This window comes from Heterocephalus glaber, unplaced genomic scaffold, assembly GCF_053883595.1.
Source record: "Heterocephalus glaber isolate CG9 unplaced genomic scaffold, H.glaber_assembly_v1.0 deba00001571, whole genome shotgun sequence".
In the NCBI taxonomy this organism is placed as follows: domain Eukaryota; kingdom Metazoa; phylum Chordata; class Mammalia; order Rodentia; family Bathyergidae; genus Heterocephalus; species Heterocephalus glaber.
Window position 1 is genome coordinate 11,254,834 of NW_028258356.1, and position 26,617 is coordinate 11,281,450.

At 33.7% G+C, this 26,617-nt stretch overlaps 1 protein-coding gene across 1 annotated transcript in view; it reads left to right on the plus strand.

Moving 5' to 3' along the window:
* The window catches only part of LOC101699433 (otogelin-like protein), a 147,924-nt gene that overhangs the window by 95,624 nt on the left and 25,683 nt on the right, over positions 1 to 26,617 (plus strand). The window contains exons 33-50 of the mRNA XM_087192482.1: positions 65 to 144; positions 421 to 462; positions 4,140 to 4,210; positions 7,234 to 7,411; positions 7,821 to 7,963; positions 8,323 to 8,346; positions 8,436 to 8,528; positions 10,417 to 10,606; positions 13,322 to 13,536; positions 16,275 to 16,416; positions 17,286 to 17,471; positions 18,088 to 18,300; positions 18,740 to 18,844; positions 19,102 to 19,209; positions 20,533 to 20,634; positions 20,974 to 21,078; positions 21,172 to 21,212; positions 25,663 to 25,726. Coding sequence (XP_087048608.1) covers positions 65 to 144; positions 421 to 462; positions 4,140 to 4,210; positions 7,234 to 7,411; positions 7,821 to 7,963; positions 8,323 to 8,346; positions 8,436 to 8,528; positions 10,417 to 10,606; positions 13,322 to 13,536; positions 16,275 to 16,416; positions 17,286 to 17,471; positions 18,088 to 18,300; positions 18,740 to 18,844; positions 19,102 to 19,209; positions 20,533 to 20,634; positions 20,974 to 21,078; positions 21,172 to 21,212; positions 25,663 to 25,726 — 2,102 coding nt within the window. The remainder of the gene's footprint in view (positions 1 to 64; positions 145 to 420; positions 463 to 4,139; positions 4,211 to 7,233; positions 7,412 to 7,820; positions 7,964 to 8,322; positions 8,347 to 8,435; positions 8,529 to 10,416; positions 10,607 to 13,321; positions 13,537 to 16,274; positions 16,417 to 17,285; positions 17,472 to 18,087; positions 18,301 to 18,739; positions 18,845 to 19,101; positions 19,210 to 20,532; positions 20,635 to 20,973; positions 21,079 to 21,171; positions 21,213 to 25,662; positions 25,727 to 26,617) is intronic.

Below are 26,617 nucleotides of genomic sequence, written 5' to 3' on the forward strand. Positions count from 1 at the left end.
ATTTCTTTATTTTTGTTTCTTTGTATTTCACACTTTTTTATTTGATTTCTTTTTCCACATAAAGGGTTGAAGGATGCTTGCCCTACTGCCCTAAAAATATGATCCTTGATGAGATCACCTTTAAATGTGTTTATCCAGGAGACTGTAAGTGTGAATATTGGTTAATTTACTCTGAAAAGTGAAAAACAGATTTTTTTTCTGTGAAACAAGTAGCTATAAACAAAAATTTTAGACGGACAATAATCTCAGAATTTTCTTCAGTATCTCTTATGTAGGTTTTGTCATTGCTCTTAATTACTTTCTAAATTATGTAACTCTTACCTCTCACATCCCTCGTTTTTTCTTTTCTAAAGCCTTTTCCAAGTGGTAAAAGCCATATATGAACTAAATTACAGAAATGCATTCTTTATTTTTTTGTAGGCATAACTGTAAGTCCTACAGAGCCAGCGTTAACCCCACCAGGTAAGCTGTACCCACGTTTTCAGGTGTTGTTACAGTTTCAGACAGTAAAATTAGCATCCTATAATTTACATCTTGGCACACTGATCCCACCATCTAGTACTAGACTATTCAATGGTTAGAAAATCCAGCAGGCACTTATTTTGTTTCATTAAAGAGCTATTGATGGTCTTAGTATACCACATTTTCCCACATCTTTCTCTGTTTCAGTTTATATGGACGTGTAGGGTTTTCCTTACATTTTTGTCCAGAACTAGGTTTTACCAAATGCCACTCAAATTTTCAGTGATGGGACTGGCTGTAGTGAGATATTAATGTAATCAAGATTTCTTCTGGGGACTCCATTGCTATTTTTGTGTTTTGGCCAGGCTCTGGAGGAGGCATTCCTGTCCTCGTACTTTGATTTCCCTCTCTCACATGCAATTTGCCTCAGGAATGTGTTTAATAAACTCACTCACAATGAGGCTTGCTGAACTTAGTATTACTCCTGTGATTATGATTTTTAAAAGTTCTAGTTTAGATATTTATATTTGGCAAGATTTAATTGAGTGTTACCTATGGTAAGCACTGTCCATATACTCACTAGGGGATGGGTGTGGTAGACAGGTCACAGCCTTCATCCTAAAATGGCTGAGTCCACAGGCTATTGCAAGACAGTAAAGCCCTCTGTATCTGTGGGTTCCACATCTATGAATTCAAGTCGTTGCAGACTGAAAATATTTTTGAAAAACATTGTATCTATGCTAAGACACTTTTAACCTTATAATTTCCTTTAAACAATATAGTGCAACAGCAATTTATGTAACATGTATGATGTATTAGGTATTATAAGTAACCTAGAGGTGATTTAAAGTATATGGGAGGATGTGCAAAGGTTATATGTGCAAAGGTCTCATTTTACATAAGGGACTGGAGCATCCATAGATTTTGGTATGTGTGGGGTCTTGAATCTGTCCTCACTGGATACTGAGAAGTGACTGTGTTATAATCAGGGTACATAGGAAGAGCACACAGGAGGGGCACTGCATTTATTTTGGAGGTGTTGTCTCAGAAGGGTAGCAGAAGGTAGGAGTTGGGTAGAAGAGGAGGAGGAAATGTGTTCAAGCGAGAAGGGATAGTATGGAAAAAGACTGAAAATGGGAGAGAATGTTTTGTATGAAGGAACTTAAAGCAGGTCAGTACATCTTGAACATGTAATATATAGAAAACTGTGCCAAGGTAGGGTGGAAGAAATCATCAGAGACCATATAAAGGTTCTATGGCAAAAAGTGTAGACTTTTTTCTGAAGGTGATAGTGAATTATTAAAGGGTTTGAAGGAGTCTTGTGACGTTTTCCAAGTTTTATTCTCACTAAAACCATCATTAGTACCCTATTCTTATTAGCTAACACTTATGAATACTTATTATGTGCCAGGCATTGGATTAAGTACTTGGCATTCATTTAACCCTTATAAGAGCCTTTGAGAGAGGTTATTGCCCTTGTCAAAATGCGAAATTGTTCTATAGTTGTATAAGCATGTTCAGAAGGGCCAGACACACTTTTCTTATATTATTTAATCTGTGAAGGAAATAAGTCTATGAAGTAGGAGTACATATTCAAACATTCAGGGTATAGACTATTAATTCTTCTAAGCATTGCTGCCTAATTTAATCTTTCTAATATCCTCAAAATCAGTATATCTCAAATGTCTAAAACTATTTAGCCAAAACAATAATAATTAACAATAATAAATGAGTTCATAAAAGTTGCATAATTCAAGATCAGTACAGAAAAAATATCTTTTGTGTTTCTATATAACAGCAAAGAACAATTTGAAAATGAAATAGCAAAAAACAATTCCATTTACAGTAGCATCTAGGGAGAATGAAATAGTGATATATTTAGCAAAATAAGTATAAGCTGAAACACAGACTTAATGTTACAGTGAAAGCTACAAAACATTGAAGGAATGAAATGGATCAAAATGAAGGAGATGAAGTCTTGTGTTCGTGGATTGAAAGAGTTAATACTGTTAAGATAGTAATACTCTCAAATTAGATTTACAGAGGCAACATAATCCCCATCAAAATCACAGGTATTTTTTTGCAGAAATTGAAAAATTGTCTCCAAAGCTATATGAAGACACAAGGAAACTAGGATAGTCAAAAGAATCTTGAAAAAGAAGCAGAAAAATAGGGTACTTGCACTTCAAAACTTACCACAAAGCTATAGTTACCAAGACACCTTGACTATTACAATTAAACATCCAATGTTTTAATCCTTTCAAGATTCTGTTGACACCCCCAATGTCCTCCTCATGTCCCTAGAATTGTCCGTGACTTTGGGCTTCTATTGGTATAGAAATTATATCATCTTCCTTTGCCTCAAAGTTTGTGATAAAAGAAATAGAGATATTTAGGTCTGTATTAAATATCAGCATCTCTAGATGACACATTTAGTATACCCTGAACTTTACTCCTAGGACTAAGGAATGGGGATTTTTGTTGTACTTTACTCATCCTGCAAGTAAGAACTACAAAATAAGAATGAAAATGAGGATTATATGTCGGATTTATTTACCTAAAAAGTGAAAGTTATCTCATTGTGGTAGACTGAAAATGCCCTTTCCAAAATTTCAACTTCTTAGTTTCTAGAATGTAATCGGATGTGGCAAAGAGCTTTTGCAGATTTGAAGATGATTATTGATTTCCAACTGGATCTTGAGATCTTACCCTGAAACTATCCCTGTGGGCCCAAAGCAATGACAGTATAGAGGATTAATGACAACAGAGTCAGATGGGGAAGGAGATGGGGAGAGCGATGAAGATGTTATATTGCAGTTTTGAAGATGAAGGAAGGGAACGTGAGCCAAGGAATTTGGGCAGACCATAGAAGCTGGAAGAGACAAGGAAAAACATTTTCCCTTAGAGCTGGCAGAAGAAACACAGATCTGCCTAGAATCTTGATTTTGGGGCTCTGGTCCCCAGAATTGCAAGATGATAAATTGATGACAGTTTGCTACAGTAACTAAAGGAAACCGAAGCAGTGTTTTAAATACTATCAATAGTGGACACTACAGTTGCAGCTGTGGAAAATTTCAGCCATTTATCTTGTTTCTTCTATAGTCCTTCAGACTGAAGACTGTAGAAATCCCTCTAGTACTGATAAAAAGCATTAGAAGGTGCCCTCAAATGTACTTACCAATCATATCTTCCCTTTTTATGGGTTGTTCTTTCATCATAGGCACTTACTGCAGTCCTCATATGGCCCAAAGCATCATCTGTTCTGCTTGCAGGAACATGTGCTAGAGGTTTACCAACTTCACTACTTGTTTTGAAAATGCAACAAAATTTGTAACTCCTAAGGGATCTTTCATAATACTCTTGACATTTGCACCTGTTCAGACAATTGTCTTGCTACCTTCATTATAGTGAAGGTGTTTTTGGAAAGGTCATTAAAAGCCAGGGCCATGGAAGCAGAATTCTTGAGTGAGAATTCTGCCACTTGCAAAACTCATTTCCTAATAACTTAGATGCTTTATGTGTAAAGTGACAATACTATTGTTGTCTTCACAGGATTAATGCAAGGAATAAATGAAATTATCTATATAAAATTTCTTACCACATTTTCTGTCACACATGATTTCTATACATAATATATACCATTCCATTAATGAGAACCACATCTTTATTTCTTATAGGTCCAGAAATGATTACTCCATCAGATGTCACTGTGTTTGACATAACACCAACGACAGGTTTGGAATGTGAGGTATGACTGGGTAATCTCTTTCAGGTGTTGGGTATTTCCTTATAGCATCTTTTCAAGTTTCTGTATCAGTATCCGAATATATTTAAACTTCTTTCGGTATGATTACTAGTCTATCTTTGTTGAAAGATAAGAATATGCATTAAACAACTATTTTCTTAACTGACTTTGGTAATTCTTATTAATTAGCTTCAGGTCATATAAAGAAAAATAAAATTTAAGTAAAATCTTAAGCATGATTCCTTAATAGTTATCTAAAACAAACTTCTCTGTAAATCAGGTATTCAGAAAATATCTATTGAACTGCTACTATATGACAGACACTGTACAAGTAAATATTGAATTATTTGTAATCAAAAAAGATAAGTCATCAGTCCCTAGAGGTAGTAGTTTTCTCAACTTCAAATATACACTCTCAACTTCTTACTTAAAATATACCACTCATCTGATGAACTAATTATTTATTCAATCAATATTTATTTACCACCATTTCTGACCAAGCACTAGTCAAGTGTAATGGATAAGACATAAAAATAGGTAAAAATTCCTGCCTTTATGAAATTTATATTATATAGGCATTTCTGAGATTGCCAACAAACTACTTTATTGTGTAAAAATTTTAGAATTCACTGTTCAGGAGAAAAATAAAACTACTTTCAATAAGTTGGGTGTAAAATCTTCTTGGAAAAGGTGACTTTGAGAAAAAGGTCTGAAGAAGTTGAGAGACTGAACAATGCAGAAAGGCCAAGGGCCACAGTATTTCAAACAGAGCAATGAACAAGTGCAAAAGTCTAGAGACAACAACATATCTAATATATTAAGACAACAACAAGGAGACCAGTAAGTAAGGGAGGAAGAAAATAGTAAGGAATAAAGCAACCTGTATACGGCCTTGTAGACACTTATAAAGACTGTGACTGTTATTCTCAGTGATACAGGAAGAGATTCTATGTTTCTGAGCCAAAGAACTACATCATCTGATTTGTCTCAGGATCACTTTGGCTGCTGTGTTACCAGTAGGGTGGGTGTACGGTGGGAATAGGGCCAGTTAGGAGGCTGTGATAAAACTTTACGCAAGATATGATGGTGCCTTGGTCCAGATGATAGCAGCAGAGTTGATGACAAGTGCCTGGATCCTGATATGTTTGGAAGGTAGGGCTATAGAATTTGGTGAAGGATTACATGTAGGCTGTGAGTGAAAGAGAGGCATCAAGGATTTAGCACTTTGCTTTGAGCAACTGAAGGATTGGCATGAACCAGGATGGAGAAATTGTGAGATGTGAAGGTCAGGGGTGATTGTAATCTTGCATTCAATTTTTGCCAGGTGAAGTAAGAAATAACCTCTTAGACACCACAGAGCTGTGGATATACAGATCCAGAGGACATGTGCAGTACATGAAAAAGCTTATGCTAAGATAAAATTGTGGAAATTCTCTGTAGTAATGGTATTTAAAGTTATGGGCCTGAATGAGATCTCAAAGAGACAGGGTGTGAATGAAGATAGAGAAGAGACGTTTAACAGCTTGGGAGAAAATGAGAAACATTTGAAAGATATTGACAAGTGGTAGAGGAGAAAATATAGCAGGCTGTAGGTGATCTGGAATCCAAGGGAAAAAACATTTTGAGGAAGATGGAGTACTAAGCTATGCTAAATATGTTCATAGGTCCAGTACAATGAGTTTGAGAATTGGTCATTGGATTGAGTTTCTTGGTGTCTTAGTTTCATTAAGTGAAAATAACTAAGAAGTTTTCCGTGTATGTATCAATTCCCCAAGATGAACATCATTGTTATGTGTCACACACATAGCAGTAAAAAGAAAAGCATAAACAATTGTTCCAGTAAACTAGAAGATGTAAAATCTTTTAGGTGATTTAGATGTGAGAGTTCTCTTCTAATTCTCTCTTCTAATTGCTTTTATATCCTGGTTAAATGGTTAGCAGGCTCAATGCTTAAGTTGGTAAAACTGGTTACACAAAAAAGTCTGGGAAATATAGGCCTTTCTTTGGTTCTTAAATTCAGAAATCCTCACTTAATGGTTCTCATTATTTAGAAAATAAGTTAACTCCTCTTATCTTAGCTTTTTTTTTTTTTAAAGAAAAAACATTTGAGGTATTGGAATGATAGAAACTCACCAAAAATATTTAGGGAAAAGCAAATGAAATGATATTTTAACATATAATATATAATAGGTGCTAAATAGTAGCTAATTTTTTTTTCTTATTCCCTGTGATACAGTCTAGAATAGTGGCCATGAGCACAGATTTCTGAATAACAGTGGACGAAATTAAATTCTGATCTACTACGTGCTATCTGTGAAACCTTGAGCAAGTTATTTTAATCTTCATTTTGGTTTCCTCATCTGCAAAACAGGAAAAATTATAGCACCTACTTTAGAGGGATTTGGGGGAATGAAATGGGTTAATTAGAGCAATGTCTGGCTCATTACTGCTATCATTATTACCATACTTTAAATACAATGTGATTCATAAACTAAAAAAAAATCAAATATTTATTTATTTAGAATTTGTTTATGTAGAAGTATTGAACTATATATAAAAATAATTTATAATAATACTGTGCAGGTACTGTCAAACTGATGTCATGTGCGAATTTTTAATGAACTGTTTGGAGAGTATTAAGTTGTCATTTGACAACTGACATTGACAAGTTATATTTGTATGGCAGCTTACACAACCTATTAGAAAAGGTTAGCTGCCACTGTATAGTTCTGCTGACAAAAATTCTAATCTGGAAAACTGAGAAAAAATTTTATTTTGTTCAGATGTCTGAATATATGAGTAATTCTGATGTCAAATCAGTATCAGGGTAATGCTTAAGTATCTATTGAATATTTTAGACAAGTTAACTTCACAAAAAGTTGTAAAATTTTAATTCTTTGTCTTTCAAAACTTTTGCTTTTCAGAAAATATAAATTATAGATGAGGTGAATGTGAAATCTAAATAAAATAGAAAACAGTAGTTGAAAATGGGGAAGAACTTACTAATTGTCCTCTTTTATTAACAGCCTCAGCAATTTGATCCTGTTTATAACTGTAGCCAATATATATGCCTCAATATGGAATGGACGTTGTACAACTGGTCTCTCAATTGCCCAAAGGTCTTGGAAATGCCTGATTGTGGTTTCCGGGGAAGGCCTGTTCAAGTGAACACTGACATCTGCTGCCCTGAGTGGGAATGTCCTTGTAAGTTTGCTCTTCTTGCGTAGTGACTAATTTTTAATTCATTAAATTTATTGATACATTTTATGTATACAATATGATGACATTCATCATTGGGACTTTGTACCTGTACATGATATGTCTTGGTTCTTATTTTTTCCCCATTCCCCTGCCCTCCCATCAACCACTAATTTTTAAATCAGAGAGCTTATTATTGTTTTGAAGCTTCACTTCATTTATGCCTTAGTTATTGCTTTGTTTTTTAGCTTTCTTCATTTGATTTAAGACTTTGGTTCATAGTGCATGACCTTTTTAGCTCCTTCTTGTTGAATATAAGGTTAATATAAAAGATCCTTTTAAAAAGACCAGTTATTACTAAAAACATCAGTAGTTCATTAATGGACTAAATGTGCTCTCCACCATTCTCTCTTAGGTCGGTGTTCCATGTTATCAGAACTCAGCATTATTACATTTGATGGAAACAATGCCGCATTATATAGTATGGCATCTTATATATTAGTAAGAATTCCTGGGGAAATTATAGTTGTTCATATTGAAAAATGTTCCATGAATCAGGTAGGTCATAATCTGTTTTTGTGACTGTTTCTGCATAAATCTATAGTTGATGTATATTATAACATCAGGGATTCTCAGACTACATGTAAAGAGGTGCTCAAAACTTTCTGAGAATGAGTTGATATTTATTTATTTATTTATTTATTTATTTATTGGTACCGGGGATCGAACTCGGGTCCTTGCACTTGCGAGGCAGGCAGCAGAACCACTGAGCTAAATCCCCAGCCCCTTGATTTGATATTTAAACCAAAATGGCTTAATGTAAATATATTTAGAAGCAAATAATATTAATCCAAATGATATTTTTAAAATTCAAGAAATGTACTTCTTTTAAAAGTGTTTTTTATACATTTTTCCAGAATGGAAACTCATTTAAAAAGCTAGTGAGTATTTGCAAATTATTTAATAAATTCATTCTGTTTACCACATAATTTATTTAACTCCATGAAGTTTTAACTTTTTTTATGTTCAGGCTTCCTCTGGAAGGATCACTGGACTTTGTTCTAAGAAGCTCAGTGTGACAACATCTATACATAAAATACTCATCAATAGATTAGCAAGAAAGGTAAGAACACAAAATTAAAAATTATCTTCATATAAGATGGAAACAAGCAATTACATAGAACAATTATTTTCTAAAATAGGGAAAATTAATCATACCAGTGTAGTTTCATTACTCCATGGCTAATCATTCTTTTCATGGAAAGTATAAAAATGTGTTTCTTAATGTTATGTTTCTTTATCCGCTTGTGTGTCAATGGTTGCAAATATGTCTCCCCTGTAAGATGAACTGTAAAGGCCTTGTCAAACATGTTAATGTCCTCTCAGATGAAGTGAGTGGCCAAGCTTTTTCATACCAGAGTTAATGTTTGTGTTCCAGTGAAAGTGTAAATGCTATGGAGAGGACAGATCACAGTGTTAAAACGAGCTACACCCAAGAATACCAGAATGAAGACCACTAAGAGGACAGATGGAAGGCCTGGTTTTGAAGTGCTGATATCATTAATTTCATGGTGAATAAGTGATGGCTAAACTAAGAAAAAAAGAAGAAATTTTTAAGTCAGTTGTAATAAACTGAAGAAAAGCAGTGCATTATTTAAACAAGTTTGAAAGGAGCCTTTTGGTTTTACAGGAAAATCCTTATCCTCAGGGAATACATGTTTACCAAATAGGACTGAGATGTGAATTGGATGCTTCAAACAGATCTAAATGACTTTCTCTAAAGTATAAGAAAAAAATGTGTAAATATTTAGCTTAAATTGGCTGAGATGCTATATGCTTTCTGGAAAGAATTATGTTAGCTCAGGTCCACAGATTCTAGACTTAGATCCTAAGTTAGAATAATATACTAGAAAGTTTTAAATAAAACCTAAAAATATATGAATGAGATACTTGTTTTGGATGACACCCTTTGAATATATCTTTGATTTTGATGAAGTTGATGTATTAACAGAAAGTATATGGGAAATAAATGATATTATTTTGAGCACTGGGGCAGAAGGAATCATTTTTGTATGAAGATGAATTCATACCTAGCCAATCACTGATCACATATTCAATTAATAATTAGTTAAAAATATTTAATGAGAATTTACATGATTAAAAATAGGCTCTGATTTCAAGGAACTCTACTAGCATGGGGTATGGATAAAGTAAGAAGGCACAACAATAGAATTATGAACAAAGTATCATAAAAACAGAGGGAAAAGTCAATAATTATAGAGAGGTCAAACAGGTCTTTTTTGAGAAGTTAAAACTAAAGTAGATCATAAAGAATGAGTAAACAGAGGAGAGAGGAGGAGAAATAACGTTTCAGCTTAGGGCAGCCAGTATAAGCAAGATACAAAGGTGAAGAATTGGATAGTTGGTGAGATGTCACTTCAAAAAATTTACAGCTGTTACATTTCAAGGCTCCATTCATGGCCATTACTTAAAGCAGTTTTTCCAAGCATACTCCTTGGACTCCCTACATTAATATTGCCAAATGTACATAATAAAAATACAATCGAGAATCCAATCCAAACCAGAAAGTAGAATTGCTGGGAATGTTAATCTTTACCAAGTTTGACAGATGATTATTATGATCATTATTATAGTTAAGCAAACATTGATTTAGAAGGTTTAAGAAAGAAAATATCCTGAAAATAACTTCATTATCTTAAATTCACATTAAGGTTTCATGGGAAATTATCGCATATTAAGGGAATCAGATACAAAAGCCTAAATAACATAGAAGTTAAGTTTTGAGAAAAAAAATGCAATAAGGTGAGAATATTGAATATAGCAAGGTACAACAAAAGAATAGTAAAAAGCTTAAAAGTTATGAGAAGCTGTAGAAACAAAAGAAAAAATTAAACTTTATATTAAATCAGAAGAAGTAGGACCTGTAGTCTCCTAATTTTAATAAGTCCTTATTAAACAGTTTCCTAACTGCTTTATTTATATTATTCTAGGCAGAAGTTGATTCTATCATTGTGCCTTTGCCTTTTTCAAGTGAAGAACTGTCCGTAGAGGATTCGGGTACAATGTATGTAATTACTACTCCAGCTGGATTAATCATAAAATGGGCTCATCTTACAGGAATCATAGACATTCACTTTAGCTTCCGATTTAATTTGTCATCCTACACAGAAGGACTTTGTGGTGAGTGCTGATCTTCAAATCTCTGTTTCTTCTAACATTTTCTTCTCTGCTTACAAATTGTTTGGGATCTTTTTGGATTTAATTTGTCATCCTCCACAAAAGGGCTTCGTGTTGACTGCTGATCTTCAAATCTCTATTTTCTTCTAATATTTTTCTCCTGCTTACACATTGTTTTGTGCCTCACTGGGCCACTTTTCAGATTTGAAATGTGATATCAACTTTCTGTTCACCATGTAAATACTGAAGAAATCAATAGCTTTTAATTAAAAAACTAAGAAACAAGAAATAATTTAATTTAGATATTTTATGGAAATGTGTGCTTAGCACTATTACTACCATGGTCTATTTCTACTAGCTCTTTAATTCTGCTAGCTTGTCTTTTGAATCATTAATGAAGTATCAATGATGATGAAAACTTAAATAATTTTGTTTATTTATAGACTAAGGGAAATTTTAAGTCATTTCAAAAGCATCTCAAAATGCAATTTTCTGAGTAACTGTTCCCATTTTGTCATAAAGTATACAGCTTATATATAACTTTATATTCAGGTTTAATATTGCAATATATTGCATAGATGTATAAGGAGTTATAAGTGAAAGGAAACAAACTAGAAATATTTGTAGGTAACAACAAAAATTTTAAAATAATTGCTCCAGTGTCTTCTGAAAAGTTGAACATAAACTATATTTAACTGTCTGTGACATTCTCAGTTCTGTGGTCTTAAATATCAGTTTCCTCACTTTTTTGAGGCATTAATATTTGCTTTCAAGATCATTACACAATGGATATACTTGTAGATATAGGAACACTATATTGAATCTCATAAACGTTATTATATGTTAATTAAAATTTGTAAGAATACATTACTTAATAAATACAGTCAAGAAATATTAGTTTAGTAAAAAGTATAACTATTTAAACCTCACTAAATATTGAATAAAAGTTTATGCATTACTTTCTGATCTGACATTATGCTTGATACTGGAAACTCCAAATGAAGATGACTGACTTTGTTCTCGGCAAGTATATGAAATATTCACATTTCTTTTCTTAAAACATAAATATTTAGTGCAAAGCTTTGTTAAAATGATGTGCATGTTTCTTTGCCTATTTAGAGTATAATAAACATTGCACAAACTTCAATGGTTGCTTAAATTTATCACTGTGAAAATAATTGTTATTGAGTATGCAATTAAATAGTTATATTGGGTAATGACTTAGGCTTTGGGAGTATATTTTTTTCTATGATTTATCACTTTTGAGTGATTTGACTTCTGTTTGATATTTGTGGTTTCCCCCCCACCTATAGCATCTGCTTTTAAGGAGACAAATATTCTGCCAGCTGAATTTTTAACTGTGATTACCTTTTGGCTAACCAAAGGTCACTGCCTAAACTCTATGACCAGTAGGAGAAAGACGATTATTTAAAGGAACATCTGAGTTCTGTCAGGACTATTTGGGTGGGTGCTGGTTGAAAAAGTTCTAGTGCACAGAAGTTGACCCAAAATGAACACGGACACTGGAGTGGGAAGCCTTTGTTGATATCTTATTTTACATAACACGGAAGCCTGCTGGGGTGTTGGCTAGAGTTCCAGTGAAAATATATTTTTAGCAGAAAAAATTACTTTTGTGCACAAAAGTTTAGACTTTAAAAAAATAGTAGTTTATTTTCTGTACAGTTAACTTAAATTAAAAAAATTATTCTCAACATCTTGTGTATTTAGAGGGCTGAGTCATCTGTAGTAGCAGCCTTTATTCATCCTGATATAACTGCTTGAGGATTAATATTTGATGCTTGAAGAAAATGTTTAGTACATGTACTTTATAGCCTAAATCTTGGAAATTAAATTATGTGTTAATAAAAGGTGGGATTCAGGCAAAGTATGATCAGGGTTCTGGATCCATTTCTTTGTGCTTCTCTTGCTTCTACACTTCACCGGATGTAGATGGAGAGTAAGCTCACCTCAGTCTGGCCTTCTTCAAGGAAGCTAGAGTCTGTAGCAGATCATCACAGCCATCAAGAAGCCATGTCACTCCAACTAAACGAGATGGTCTGTGTCCTAGAATTTCTAGGTCGAGCCCTGAGCTTGACAGAGGTTGTGCTAAGGTTGAAGGCATACTTGTGTCTAGGTAACTACTGTGAGATGTTCAGTTTAAGGCTGGATTACCTGCCTCAGTTGCTAAATACAAGAGAGTAGGAATTAACTTTATGCCAATCAGGCTCTCACCAGGAATGCTGTCATGTACTAGGTGATGATGGGGCAGGGATAGTTCCAAAAATGGAAACTTTAATGTTTTCAGACAAAGCTTCTTGGGTGTTGGGGGAATGGGAGCTGGGAGTCTATTACTCAGTGCCTGCTGTTCTGGGAAATACCTCACCAGGCTTAAAAAATTAGTTCTTGATTAAGAGAGATGGTGGTAATAACAGAAGAGTGTGGGAGCAGAATTAATCTCCTCCTTTTTAATTTTCTATGATCTCATCATTTATCTTTATGCTTGCTTTTTTATTTCTTTCTTAACTGGCTAAGGCAATTCTACACTATTTTATAAAAAATCAGACACAGTTTTAAAAATTCAGCACTAAAAAGATTCATAAATTTGGTACTTCATTCAGTAAATAATTCTCTAATAATGATTAAACTGATAAAGTTGTGCTGCTTATATTTGGTTTAAATGAAAAAATTTTCCTTCTAAATGCCTCATATTCTTTCAAGGAATTTGCAACGAAGATCCTGATGATGACCTAAGGATGCAAAATGGCACAATTATTATGAATATGGAAGATATAGGATTATTTATTGAGAGCTGGGAAATTGAGAAAACTTTTGAAGTAACAATGAGAAGGCCTGTTAGGAATTGTACTGAGCATGATTGCAGTCACTGTATTGAGTTATTAAATAAAGAAGCTTTCATTCCATGTCATGATAAAGTAAGTCAAAAGTAGCCATAAATAAGAAATGTCATGTTAGACATGTTGAGAATAAAAGCCAATAAATTCTTGTTCTTGCTATGATGTTTTTCTGCCCAAAATAGTTTATCTACAAACCTTCTGTTAGTATGTTTCAGAGGTCTCAATTGCTTACTGTTTATAGATTTTTTTTAGAGACAGGAAGGATAATTATCTTTTTTTCCCTCCTACGTTTGGTTAGAACCATATCTATAGCCTTCAAAAATTCACTTCTTTTCTATGAATAAATGCCTCCAGGAGAAAGGGATCGAAGGTACACGATAACCCAGTATAGAAACCAAAACTGTGAAGTCTCCATCAGCTCTTTATGATCCTGGCTTCTTGGGTGTAAACTTAAGAAAGCATCTGTCACGTATTCAGCTTCACTGATTTTTATTACTTCTTAACTTTTGCAGTTCAAATGATTAGTACATATATTAAATAGTACATGTCATTTAAAAATGATCCAGTGTTAGAGGCAAAGGGCAAAGAGAATATCTTGAATCATTTAACAAAAGCTTAGTGAATATTGAGTGCATAAGACACACTCTGTTAGCCTTCTGTGACATAGGAACAAGACCTTCCCCTTGACTTGAAGGAATCTAGAGGTAAGAAAATCAGTAAACAGATACATTGTAGTATATATCATGGAAGTGCGTAAGAGCCCAGCTTTGGAAAAAAGTTCAACAAGACTTTGGGTTGAACTGTTTTAGAAGAGGAATGAGTTTTCCAAGAGAGAAGGGTGAGGAAGGAAGCCATAAACAGAGAAAAAAATGCTTGCAAGGGAATACTTTGTGTAAAAGGCCATGCAAAGAAAATATTGAAGCAGTTTTTTGCAACATATGTGTGTGTATGGGGGAGGGAAGAGGATAGAAAGGAGAGTGAGGGTGTTCTCAAGTCACAGAGGGGCTCTCTGTGGATCACCTGTGCTAGCTGCAGAAGTGTGGCCTCCATTGTCAGCCTGCCCTGTATGTTCCCTGAGGGAAAAGATGAAGAGTTTTAAGTCATGAGGAAAAAATGCCATCATGCCATCATATCTTTCTGGAAGTTCAGTTTATTTTGAGACTTGGGTGAAAATAACTTTTAACTATTAAAATAGTCTTAAAATCCATGCACAGGAAAATTTTAATGCATTTTGTTGTCATTTTAACCAACTTGTAAAGTAGAACAAATTCTGAAAATTGGATATTTAACTGGAACTTGGAAGCTTGACTCAATCAGGAAACTTTTCACCTCGACTATGCGAAGCACAGAGAGGCAACACAGGGTACTATTTAGTTCGTGATAGTATCAGCTTTTTATCTTTGGATTTTCCTTGTGAATTTGATGGCAAAAGAAAGAAAAGCTGAAATTTAGACATATATGAAGACTTGAACATTAGCACAAATTTCTAATTATCTAATATATTTTAATAATTTGATCTGCTACATAGATAAAACCTAGTGTAATTAGAGAAAGTACTACCTGTGTTTTTAGTTAGGGGGGAAAATATACTTTTTCCACATAGGGAAAAGACAAGCATGCAGATTTAACTGGCTGCCTAAGAAGGTGAACTAAATAAAAGACATCTAGCTGTGACCTTGAAGGTAGGTCAAAACAACACTCTCCAGAAAACTGTTTCAAAACCTGTGCTGTCATGTCTTAGAGAAATGGGTGTTAGAGGATATCTGTGTCAGCCACTCAGCCAAGCCACGGAAGATACACTTAGAGCCATACAGGGACTGGAAATGGTATGATTGACATCCAGGGCGAGTTGGGAGAAGGCATGATCAGGAACAGAAAAGTGACATATTCTTGCACACACACATCATGTGAGGCAGACTTTAAGAAGCCACCTGTCATATAAGTAGACTTCCCTTCCCTTCTTACAGATGGGTACAGTGTAGGCCCTTAGAGAAACAGTTGGACTTGGAGGAAAGTGCAGAATTTTACATCTCTATGTACATGATTATACAGTGAATGAGGGGAGAGACAAGTTGGAGTAGATGTTAAGTTATAAATTAAATTATTTCAATTTCAGGTTGTCTCTAGATCAACATGGGGCATAGTTGGTAGGAAAAAAATGTGTCTCTAAATTGAAGTATGCCAAATTATATAACTTATGTGACTAACATGCAACATGAGCATAATTTCTGAGAAGCATTTATAAATTGATTTAGTGGGTGATAGTGTACCATTAGAGAATGCTTTGGAAGCTTCCAATATTATATATAATATATTGAACTCTTACTCATTATATAGAAGGGACAATTGTAACCCAGATCATAATATCAGACATGATTTCTTCCTACCATACTCTGCTTCATTTCTATCTTTACTTAAAGAGACATAGTTAATACAGATAATAGTTGTCTTATTTAAAATGCATTGAAATGTATTATAACTTTATAGAAGATATATAGTGTATGGATTTTTAAAAATCAAAGGTCTAAGAGGAACTATAATGAATATTAACTTGCTGCCCTTTGATTCTCCAAATATCGTAGCTTAGGGTCTTTAAAAAATTAAAATACCATCCAGATATTGTGGCACATGCTTGTAGTTCCAGGGAGAGAGGGAGAGAGAGGCAGGAGGGTCACCTTGAGTTTGAGGTCAGCCTGAACTACATACATTGTGTGTTCGAGGGCAGCTTGAACTACGTAATGAGACCCAGTCTCAAAAAAAAAAAAAATAAATAAATAAAACAACACAACTTATTCTGAGGAAAAATGCATCTCTAGGTTTCACCAAAGGACTTTTGTGAAAAGATGTGGATCAATTATACCTATTTCTGGAAGTATGAATGTGATGCACTTTCTGCATACGTTGCCCTGTGCAACAAGTTTGACATCTGTATTCACTGGAGAACTCCTGATTACTGCTGTAAGTAACTATTAACTGAATACTACTTTTTAATCATTAAATTTACTTTTTCTTCTTTTTATTTTTATCACATAATACTTTATTAAGAATAAAATGTGTAGAAAAATAATGTATCACAAACACAGGTTACATCACTTAACTTCAGAAAGAAAAGTTACACATAAAGCTCCTATGTGGCCTTCTCCTATTCCTGTCCCCCCATCCTTCATTCTCCAGAGTTAATAATTATTCAAGAGCAGCACTGCTGATTCATCTGGAATGTATGCCATCCTCAATTTCACTAGGCACTATCAAATTGCCTCCACTGAGATTGTACCAACTTATACTCCCCATGGGCTGAATATTCATTTTTAACAGTATGACTTTTTAAAGATCAATGAAAATCAACAGGAATTTTCTAAAACGTCACTTAGAAACTGCTCAGCAATACATTTCTGGTGGCGGTAAAAGATTGATTCTAAACATACAGCATTTTTCTTGTTCATGTCTCGGTTGAGTTACTTATTTAAAGTGCATTTTCACATTTATTTTGAGTTAGGATATATTTCCTTTCCCTGCACAGAGCAGTAACTTTGTAAGAGCAGATTCTATATTTACACAGCCAGACATAGACTGCCTGATGGTCATATTTGTTTGACATATATTTTTTCAACCATAGCACCTAATACTAGCTAGACACTTGAAAGAAGCTAAAAAGTACCCATTAATGATTTTGCTTCTGATCAATGGTTATATAGGAAGTGAAAGTGCACTTTGAAGGGACTAAAATATGCAAAGTTTATTTTTAGAAAGCTGGAATCTTTTTATTTTATCAGAATTCAAATGGATTATTGTTGTCCTTAGTGAATTCTGTCCTCTCTCATTCTCAGCTCTGAGTTGTCCTGAGGGGAAGGAATATCAACCCTGTGTGCGCCCTTGTGAAGCGAGAACATGCGTGAACAAATGGTTTTATGGACATACTCTATGTTTGAATTTAAGAGAAGACTGTGTGTGCAAAAATGGAACTATTCTTCACCGGGCAGATAAAACCCAGTGCATTCCAGAGAGAGAATGTGGTAAGAAAGGGAAGTGCCAACTGATTTCTTGTGATACAACAAACAAACGCTTTTCAGATATTCAAAAGATATACTGAGAAAGATTGGCCAAACCTAGTTATTGGAAAGAAAGTCATTTTGTAATTTAGTCTTTTTAACATAATCCCAGTTGGAGTGAGCAAAACTAGCAGCTCTGGTGATGATTTGTTTAAGTCCTTATGTATGTATATTGTAACTAAGAATGGACATGAAAAATCAAGAATTAAAAGTGTAGAGAGAATTTAAATTCCAGTCATTCATGAACCATTCAATGGTTCACTTTTACCTCTATGAGCCTTAGGTTGTGCAACTGTGAAATGGGAGGAGTGATAGTATCTATCAATCTATAAAGTAGTGTGGAGATACATAAAATGATAAAATATATTTTGCATTTAACACAGTGCCTTTACAGATGCACTCAAAAATGGTAGCTAGTATTATCACCTGGGGAAAAACACTTAACTTTTTCAAACCATTTTATTTTAACACATGTTCTCCATGAAACTGGATCAAGTCATGGTCCGGTATCACAGCATCACAGCTTGATTTATGTTAGTGCCCAGATTATGAGTGATATAGCATTGTTGATTTTTTAAAGCATGCACTGATAGTGAAGATCAACCCCACACTGCTGGGGAGATTTGGAATGGGGGCATTGATGAATGCACCCTGTACAAATGTTTGGAGAATGGAAGCATTATTCCTATAGAACCAGACTGTGAAGATGAGCCCTCACCTATTTGTGAACGAGAAGCTGAAGTTGTCATGGGAATCATCGATAAGCTGAGCTGTTGTGCAAAGGAAGTTTGTGGTGAGTACATAGGCTGAGGCCTTTGACTCTGTTAATGTCATAAAATATGTTGATATTTTTTGTGAAAAAGGAGAGCATGTATGATATTTGGTTTAAAGAACATGTAAGAGTTGATGTCATGTCCATAAATGTCATTTCCTCAAAGCAAATTATTCAAATGCACGTAAGATCCTCTTGCTATTAGCAATTTATAATATTCAACAATATATGACAAAAGGAAAGGTCTGGAACTCTTTGACTCCTGTCAGTTGGGGTGAAAGAGAATACCAGAAAAACCTTAAAGTTACAATCTTTTCACATTTAGTGTATTTTGTGAGCTAGATGGATTTAATTGTGGAGTACAACATGTTCAGTGTGAGCTATTTCTCTGTTTTGAATTAGCAGCACAATATTTCAGTTATGTTCACTAATATTTTAATTTTCTGTTTTTTATTTCTAGGATGTGACATGACTTTGTGTGAAACTACCATCCCAGCATGTACAAATAGTCAAAAATTGACTGTTGGTTATAGCCCTCTTTCTTGCTGTCCACAATACAAATGTGGTGAGTTAATCAGTTAGGAAAAGTGAGTGAGGTTCATTGTTCATTTAGACTAGTAGATTAGATTATCTTTCTCTGGTTCTTCAAAGAAATTATTTATATTTAAAAGATGGTACAGTTATTTTTTCTATATATTCCACTAACATGAAGATCTTTAAGTTAATTATCACTAAATTTAGGGAATTAAGCCAATATTATTTCAACTGTTTTGATTTTATTTTCTCACTCTGACCGATTTTCAAGTAAACTTGTTTCTGCAGAATGTGACCTGCTCAAATGCCCCAATATTTCAACATCAGGATGCAGAGGAGACCAATTCATGATTCAGATTCAACAAGAAGAACCTTGCTGTTTTTCTCCTTTCTGTGGTGAGTATTCTAGAGGAACTTTCAATGAAGAAGAGAGACAATGTAGTGCAGGTCTCTTATGTGTTGTGAATTCCATGGAATTGATGTTAATCACTATCCTGATGACACTTTATGGGAGTTAAACTGAGAAAGAACTGCAGAAGAGAAAGTACACCATTTAAAATGACTCTTGACAATTATTGCAAGTATCTTCCACCTTCCTCCATCTTCTATCTACCGATCTCTCTCTCTCTGAACATGATCATGATAATAAAATCAAGTTTGCTTTCTTTATTAAAGCAAATATATAGTGTTTTTTTGGCAGGTGGGGACTTACCATGGGCATTTTTTAAAGAATAAACTAGAGGAATGGACTATGCTAAGAAATTATAGGATGTCCTAAAAACTTCATCTTGTGTGTATCCTGTATGAGCTATGATGATCTTCGAAGAGAGAGCATCTGGGAAATGACTAGAACTAAATATCTTATCTGATGAACTGCGCATTGAAAAATAAAGAGTTCTCTATTTTCCAACTCTAATGAATAATCATATCAATGTTTGGTGGTTAACATAGGTTTCAGATGTACCTGTGAAAATCAGAATACATCTCTTTCAATCAGTTAAGATTCTTCAACTGAAAGTGGCAAAAGCTGATGGATTCTGGCTAAAGAAAGCAAAATTCATTATTGAATGAAGTAGTGGCTATTCACAGCTTCAAAATTAACCTCAACAGCCAAACTCAGAGAAGAGAAGCCAGCTGCTGTAGATGAAAGTCATTAATAACCGAGCCAGTTCCATCTGTTTTTTGGCCCCATGTCCCTCTATTTATGATTCAAATTAGAGTGAAAAGGATTCTGATTAGTCTAATGTAGGTTGTTCTTACATCGTGGCCTGTTGAGGTAGCTTTATTGACAGTGGCTTCATTGTGGTTGGAGCATTTTTCAAGATTATGCAGAGAATTATGAAAGTTTAGAGAGATGCTGAATGCCTCAAAAGAAGTACCTACAACATTGTTTATCCATAAATTGGAATAATCAAGAGTAGTCAGTTAAGGAAGCTTTAATAAATTAATCAGTGATTCTTTGATCTTAGTAAGAACAAATTATTCTAGAAATCTAAATGCTCTATATTTTTGCTTAGATGTTATTGTAAAGGTCACGGTGGATAAAGCAACATATTCAGGCACCATTATTGTTTTATGACTAAATATGCCTTATTTTCTGTTTCCAATTTTATGAAACATAATAGTTTTTGTTTTTATTTGATTTATGTATGGTAATCTGAGCTAGTAAGTGATTTGCTTTTGGTTCAGTGTGACTTTTGTCTTTTTGTTTCACCTTAGTTTGTGAATCTTGTACTGAACCTATTCCACTATGTATGGATGGGGAATTTCTCACAGTGGATCTTAATACCACACATTTCTGTTGTCCTCAGTATTACTGTGGTAAGCGTATTTTAACTAACTTAAAATATTTAGATGTGTCCAAAGTGACCAAAATATTTAGCTGTTTGAGAAGCTCAGTGCACTGTTGTATCAGACCCTTTTTCAGGTCTCTTTACTTGATGAGCTTTCCTAGCATTACTATGATTGTTGGACTATTTTAAGAGTTATGAGTCATTTGTTCTATCCTCACAAACATGTGGCAATTTTGTAGTGGGAGAAGCATCCTTGCGGAGCCGAGAGTCCATCTATTGCCTCAGAAATGGCCACAAATTAAATGCTGGTAATGAGATATGCCAATTACATCCAATTTATCTTCACCCGTGTGATTTCTCATTTTAGTGTGTGAACCAAATCTATGCCCTATACCATTGCTCAACTGTGCAGACGATATGAATCTTGTGAAGAAAAATGTATCTGGTCAATGTTGTCCAACATGGCGTTGTGGTAACTAATTTCATATTTTAACTATTTTCACATTTTATTGCAATAAAAGAATGTATTTTGATCAATGTAAATATGTTAATTTTTGCCTTTTAGAATGTAACTGTGGAAACCTTGTTGTACCAACTTGTGAAGTGGTAAGAACACATATTTTATTTAACTTTTCTTATTATTTTAATTGGTTTGTTCTTCCTCTATCTTTTTCATTTCTGAAGTCTTCAGGATTAATGGAATTATCCTCATTAAATTGTACTAAAGTAGATTAAAATAATATTGATCGCTATTACAGAATAGTCAACCGTTTATATTCCACTTGAGATAGGAAAGTATAATATTTTGTTTTTATAACCAGTGACTAAATCTATTAATCTTGTATCTACTGAAGGTCACTGGTCTTTAAATGAAACATAACACTGAAAAATATTATTTCAATATTGAAAGGTATTTCCAATGATTTTTTAGGAAAGTGTACTAGTATCACATATTTTGTAGGAGTATAAACATGTAACTGCTTGTATCTTTCTAAGTTATTTTTGAACAAGTAAACCTTATAGAAAGTTTAAAGATACAATTTTTTTAAATATTAAAGATAACTATTGTGCTACTCAATTAGCCATGTATCCTATGACTACACATCTTTATTGTCTTTAAATATTTACCATCATGATATATTTACAAGGAAAGATAATATCAGAAGACAAGTTTTTTCACAGATATTTTCATTTTCTTTTCCTTTTCAAATAATGTGTATTCTCAGAGAGCTCATTTAGACTCTCCAGATCAAAGCTTTGTTCTGGGGAATAAACAAGGAACTTTTTAATGTAAAAGAACTTCTCTTAGCATGCCACTGTTTATTTTAAAAAGCATAAATTCAGCATTAGCCTTAATGATAAAAGTTTTTGTCTATGATTTATAAAGATGTTAGAGATTTTAATAAAAATTCTTTCATTTGCTTCTGTGTGTGTATTATAAGCACAACCACGCAAGAATAGAATTGTGATGCTCTGTATTTCCCAGATCCTTATAGTTTACATAAAACATGCTTAGAATATTATCTCATTAAAATTTCACAAAGTAAATATTTTAGCTCATTTCCTAAGGAAGGAAGTTGAAATCTAAGATAATAGATAATAGAGATCTTCAGGACGCAAAGCAAAGATTGATTTTCTGCATAGGTGTGTGTGTTCCTTATCTTTTATTTTGTATTTAAAAAATTTTTTCCTTAACTTTCATTTTCCTTACAAAATGCAATCAAGACACAACTTGAAGCAATAACAAAAGCAAATATGAGCCTGCCTCATATGTGCAAGAACAAAAAGCAAATATAGCTTCTGCTTTTGACCTTACCTTTCTCTAGTTTTACCTCACTTTCCTCACCTGTAACATAAAGCCAAAACTAGTGTCTAATAATAGGAAATAAATCATATTTGTTGGTACCTGACATACAGAAAGCAATCAATAACTATTTACTATAATTATTCTGCATTATTACAAATAAATATATGCTCAGAATGTTAACTACAAGGTGGAGATCATCATAGGGACTTTCTAGAAATGGTGTCTATTGAGAAAAGCTTGGAAGGAAGTAATAGTCTAAGAATAATGGGTGAATGCATTTGAACTGTTCCCGTAGGAACAGGAGTACATGCACACACATAAGAGATAAGAGGCACAGGCTACAGAATAATGAACTCTCTCTTGTAGAAAGGACTGGAGGAGGAACAATAAGGGATGAAGATGTATCCAAATTGGTATATTTGGGGAGGTTTTTTAAAAGCACAGCTAAAGGATTTAGATTTGATTTTTTTATTCTTTCCAGTTATTCATTCAACCAATGTTGCCTGAAAAGCAAGTGTGTGCACTTGTAGGGCCAGAAACTTGAGAAAGCAGTCCTACCCTGAGGAACTGAGTGCAGATTTAATATGAAAGTGTTCTTCATAGAATGAAAATTATTATGAAATTAGTGTTTGAGGAAAGTGACATGGATATTCCTATGTGATGGCTGCATGCTTGTTTCAGTGTCTCTAAGGTGATATTCAGTTTATTCACATAGACAGCAAATATATTTCAACCTAAAGAATGTATTTTTTAAAAATAATAACATCAGTGAGGCATAATTCATTTGCCATGCAATTCAGCCTTTTATAATGGTACTGGGGATTGAACCAGGGCCTTTGCACCTGGTTTCATCTCTAGCCCTTTTATAATTTTTAACTTTGAGACAGGGTCTCACTAGATTTGCTTGTGCTGGGTTCAAACTTACTATCTTCCTTCCTCAGCCTTCCAGAATTCTGGAATTACAAGCATGTTCCACATGCCCAGCCAATCTGACCTTTAAAATATACAAATCAATGATTTTTAGCATATTCAAAGAATTGTACTACCATCAAAATCATAGACTTAGAACAATTTAATCACTCCAAAAACAAACCCTGTTCCTATTAGAAAACACTCCTTATTTCAACAAAAACTCCTCAGCCCTTAGAAATTAGTGCTCTGGTTTACTTTTTTGAATAGAGTTATAGATGCTGAATATTTCATAAAAATTGAATCATATAATATGTCGACTTGTGTATAGATTCTTTCTGTTAGCATAAGGTTTTCAAGGTTTATCTATGTTGTAACATGTATTATTGCTCCATTACCTTTTAACTGTTGAGTAATGCTCCACTGTATGGACATAGCTAGATGTTAGTTGAAAAAGGACACAAATGGTCAATAGCAGAGGAAAAGATATTTAACATCATTAGCCATCAGTTAAATGCAAACCTAAACTTCAGTGAGAGACTACTTCATATCCACTAACAACTCCAATTATAAAACACTTTGGCAAGGATATGGTGAAAGTGCAAGGCTCATACACTGCAGGTAGCAATGTAAAATGATGCAGCTGCTTTCCAAAACACTTTGGTAGTTGACTAAAGGATTAATCCAAGAGTTATCACATGGCCTATCAATTCCATTCCTAGGTATAGACACACAAGAAGGGAAATGGATATCCACACAGAAACTTGCACTCAAATGTTATAATAGCCCCAAACTAGAAACAACCTAAGTTAATTTGACTACCAAGTTTAAGGGACAGTGCTTACATGGGAGTAAAAAAATCATATTTGATGTTACATTCAGTATTGGTAGAATAAGCAATGAAGTGGACTAATCAGTTCCTGTAGGTGGATTCTGGTACTTATTACAATAAAAGCTTAACTAACTGTGTTGATAAAATCTCAAAACAAAGATGCACAGAAGGAAGGTATAGATTTAAATCTGAAGTCGAGAGGAAAGAGCATTGTAGCTTTAATTATGTAAAAACTCAGGTGGGTAAACAATGGAAAAGAGTACTAACTCAATTCTTGCTTATTTCATCTTTGGAGTAGTTTGTGTACTGGGAGAATTTGACTTATTATTATTAAAAACACTCCATTAGAACAATTTATTTCCAATCCCATTGGAATTGTCTATTGACTAAATCATAAAAATGCCAAATGAATTAATATTTATACTACAACATGTAAAGCACTATAGAAAGTAAGGTATTAGCTTACAGGGAAAAGTGCCTTTTATACAGTATGTTACTTTGGATTTATTTGAATGATTTGTGTCAAGAGTTAAATTCTTTTTTTTTTTTTTGGTACCGGGGATCAAACTCGAGTCCTTGTGCTTGCACAGCAGGTGGTGAAACCACTGAGCTAAATCCCCAGCCCCAAGAGTTAAATTCTTTTTATTACTGATGTGATATGAAAATTAAAGGTATCCAGGAAAAACTGATGTTTAAACTACAATTCTTAAAAATTTAGGGCTGTTGCTGCACTTGCTCAGTGGAATCTCTACCAAACTCAGCAGGGCAAAGTTTGAGCGTCTGTCATGATAACAATTTACTAGCAGCTGAAGGTTATACTGTGTGTTCTGTGTGCCAATTTCATTCTAAACTCTTTATGTACATTGGCCTATCTATTTTTCTCAATAATCTTAAGTGGTAGACAGTATTATTATCTCTGTTTTATAGTGAGGTGCAGATTGAATTAAGTAATGTACCCTACTTCACACAAACAGTGAAGAGCAGTGCCAAAACTGGGCACAATGTAATCCTGTTCTTGGCTCTGTGCTATTCACCACTGTACCAGACCTTTCTCCTGCTCTATGTGGCATCATAGCCTTGATCAGAAATAGACATCAGATCCTGGGGCCACCGCTATAGAGCAAACCAAGATTTCCACTGAATGAAGTTCCCAAGAGTTGCAAGCATTCTTTTATTTCCAGTTTCCCTAAAAGCTCTGAGTCTAGGAATATCATTTTTCAGTTAAGACAGATTAGATAAAGAACATTTATTCATCTCTCATTTAATAGATAAGAAAAATTAAAGTTTAAAGAGATTGAGTGACCCATAATTTTTTATGGTGGAATTTTTTCCCCTGGAGTTACTAATTGGTGAATGTTGATTAACCAAGACTATTCACTAAAATATTTGTTAAGGACCTTCTTAACATATGTCTAGGTAAGGAACATATTAGATATTACAATATGTATTTTTTACAATTACCATAATAAGCTATATGATGTCATATAATAATAATTTCTTTCTAACAGGGAGAATTTACTACAGTAGACCAAAACTTTCAGAGTGACTGTGGATGTGTACAGTATCTTTGTGGTAATTATTTTTTTAAAAACCCTTTTAAATGATAAAATATATTGGTATCTGTTATTCACTATTAATAAATTCAGAATGGTTTTGAAGGATATAAATATTAAGCCAATCATCAATATTTGAGTAAAAATATACTACTTTTTAAAATAATATCTCAAGATGTTCTGAGAAATTTAATAATGGGAAAGAAAAATGAAAAGTTTTAGAGGTTGAACAGAATTTTAAAATTGATGTAAGAGTTCTTTTTAATGTCTATATTTAGTTTTAAAAATGTATAATATGTATAAGTATGAGGGCTTGTCTATTTTTTATTATTATTGACATTAACATTGTAAATCATAAATACAAGTGATTTTTCCATGAAATAATGACCCTTCATATTAAGTATTAGTTAGGTTAACAAAGAGTCAAACTTTTGTTTAATGACTTGAAAATTTGATATTTTCTATGAGAGAAGGTTCAAGTTCAGTGTTGGAGAGGCATGAAGCTTCTAATTTCATTGCTATCCTAGCCTACTTTAGATGCTACTGGTAAAGATATTATAGTGCATTAAGTTAGATCTCTCTGTGAACAATGAAATTTTTTTTTGGTACCAGGGGTCGAACTCAGGACCTTGTGCTTGCAAGACAGGCACAGTGCCACTGAGCTAAATCCCCGGCCCCATGAACAATGATTTTATATGACTACTTTGCAACACTAAAAACTTAAATTACTCCTCTAAAAATGATAATGAAAGTGATGAAATGTTACAAATCTTGTCACAAAGAGGCCTACTTCAATTGAGTTAGACTTTGGGTTAATCCTCTTTGACTTTCAACCTTGGTCAGTTCCAACCCAATGAGGGAGCAGCAAGTATTTTGCCTATTCCTGAGATTGCCTCTCTCTGGAACTTAC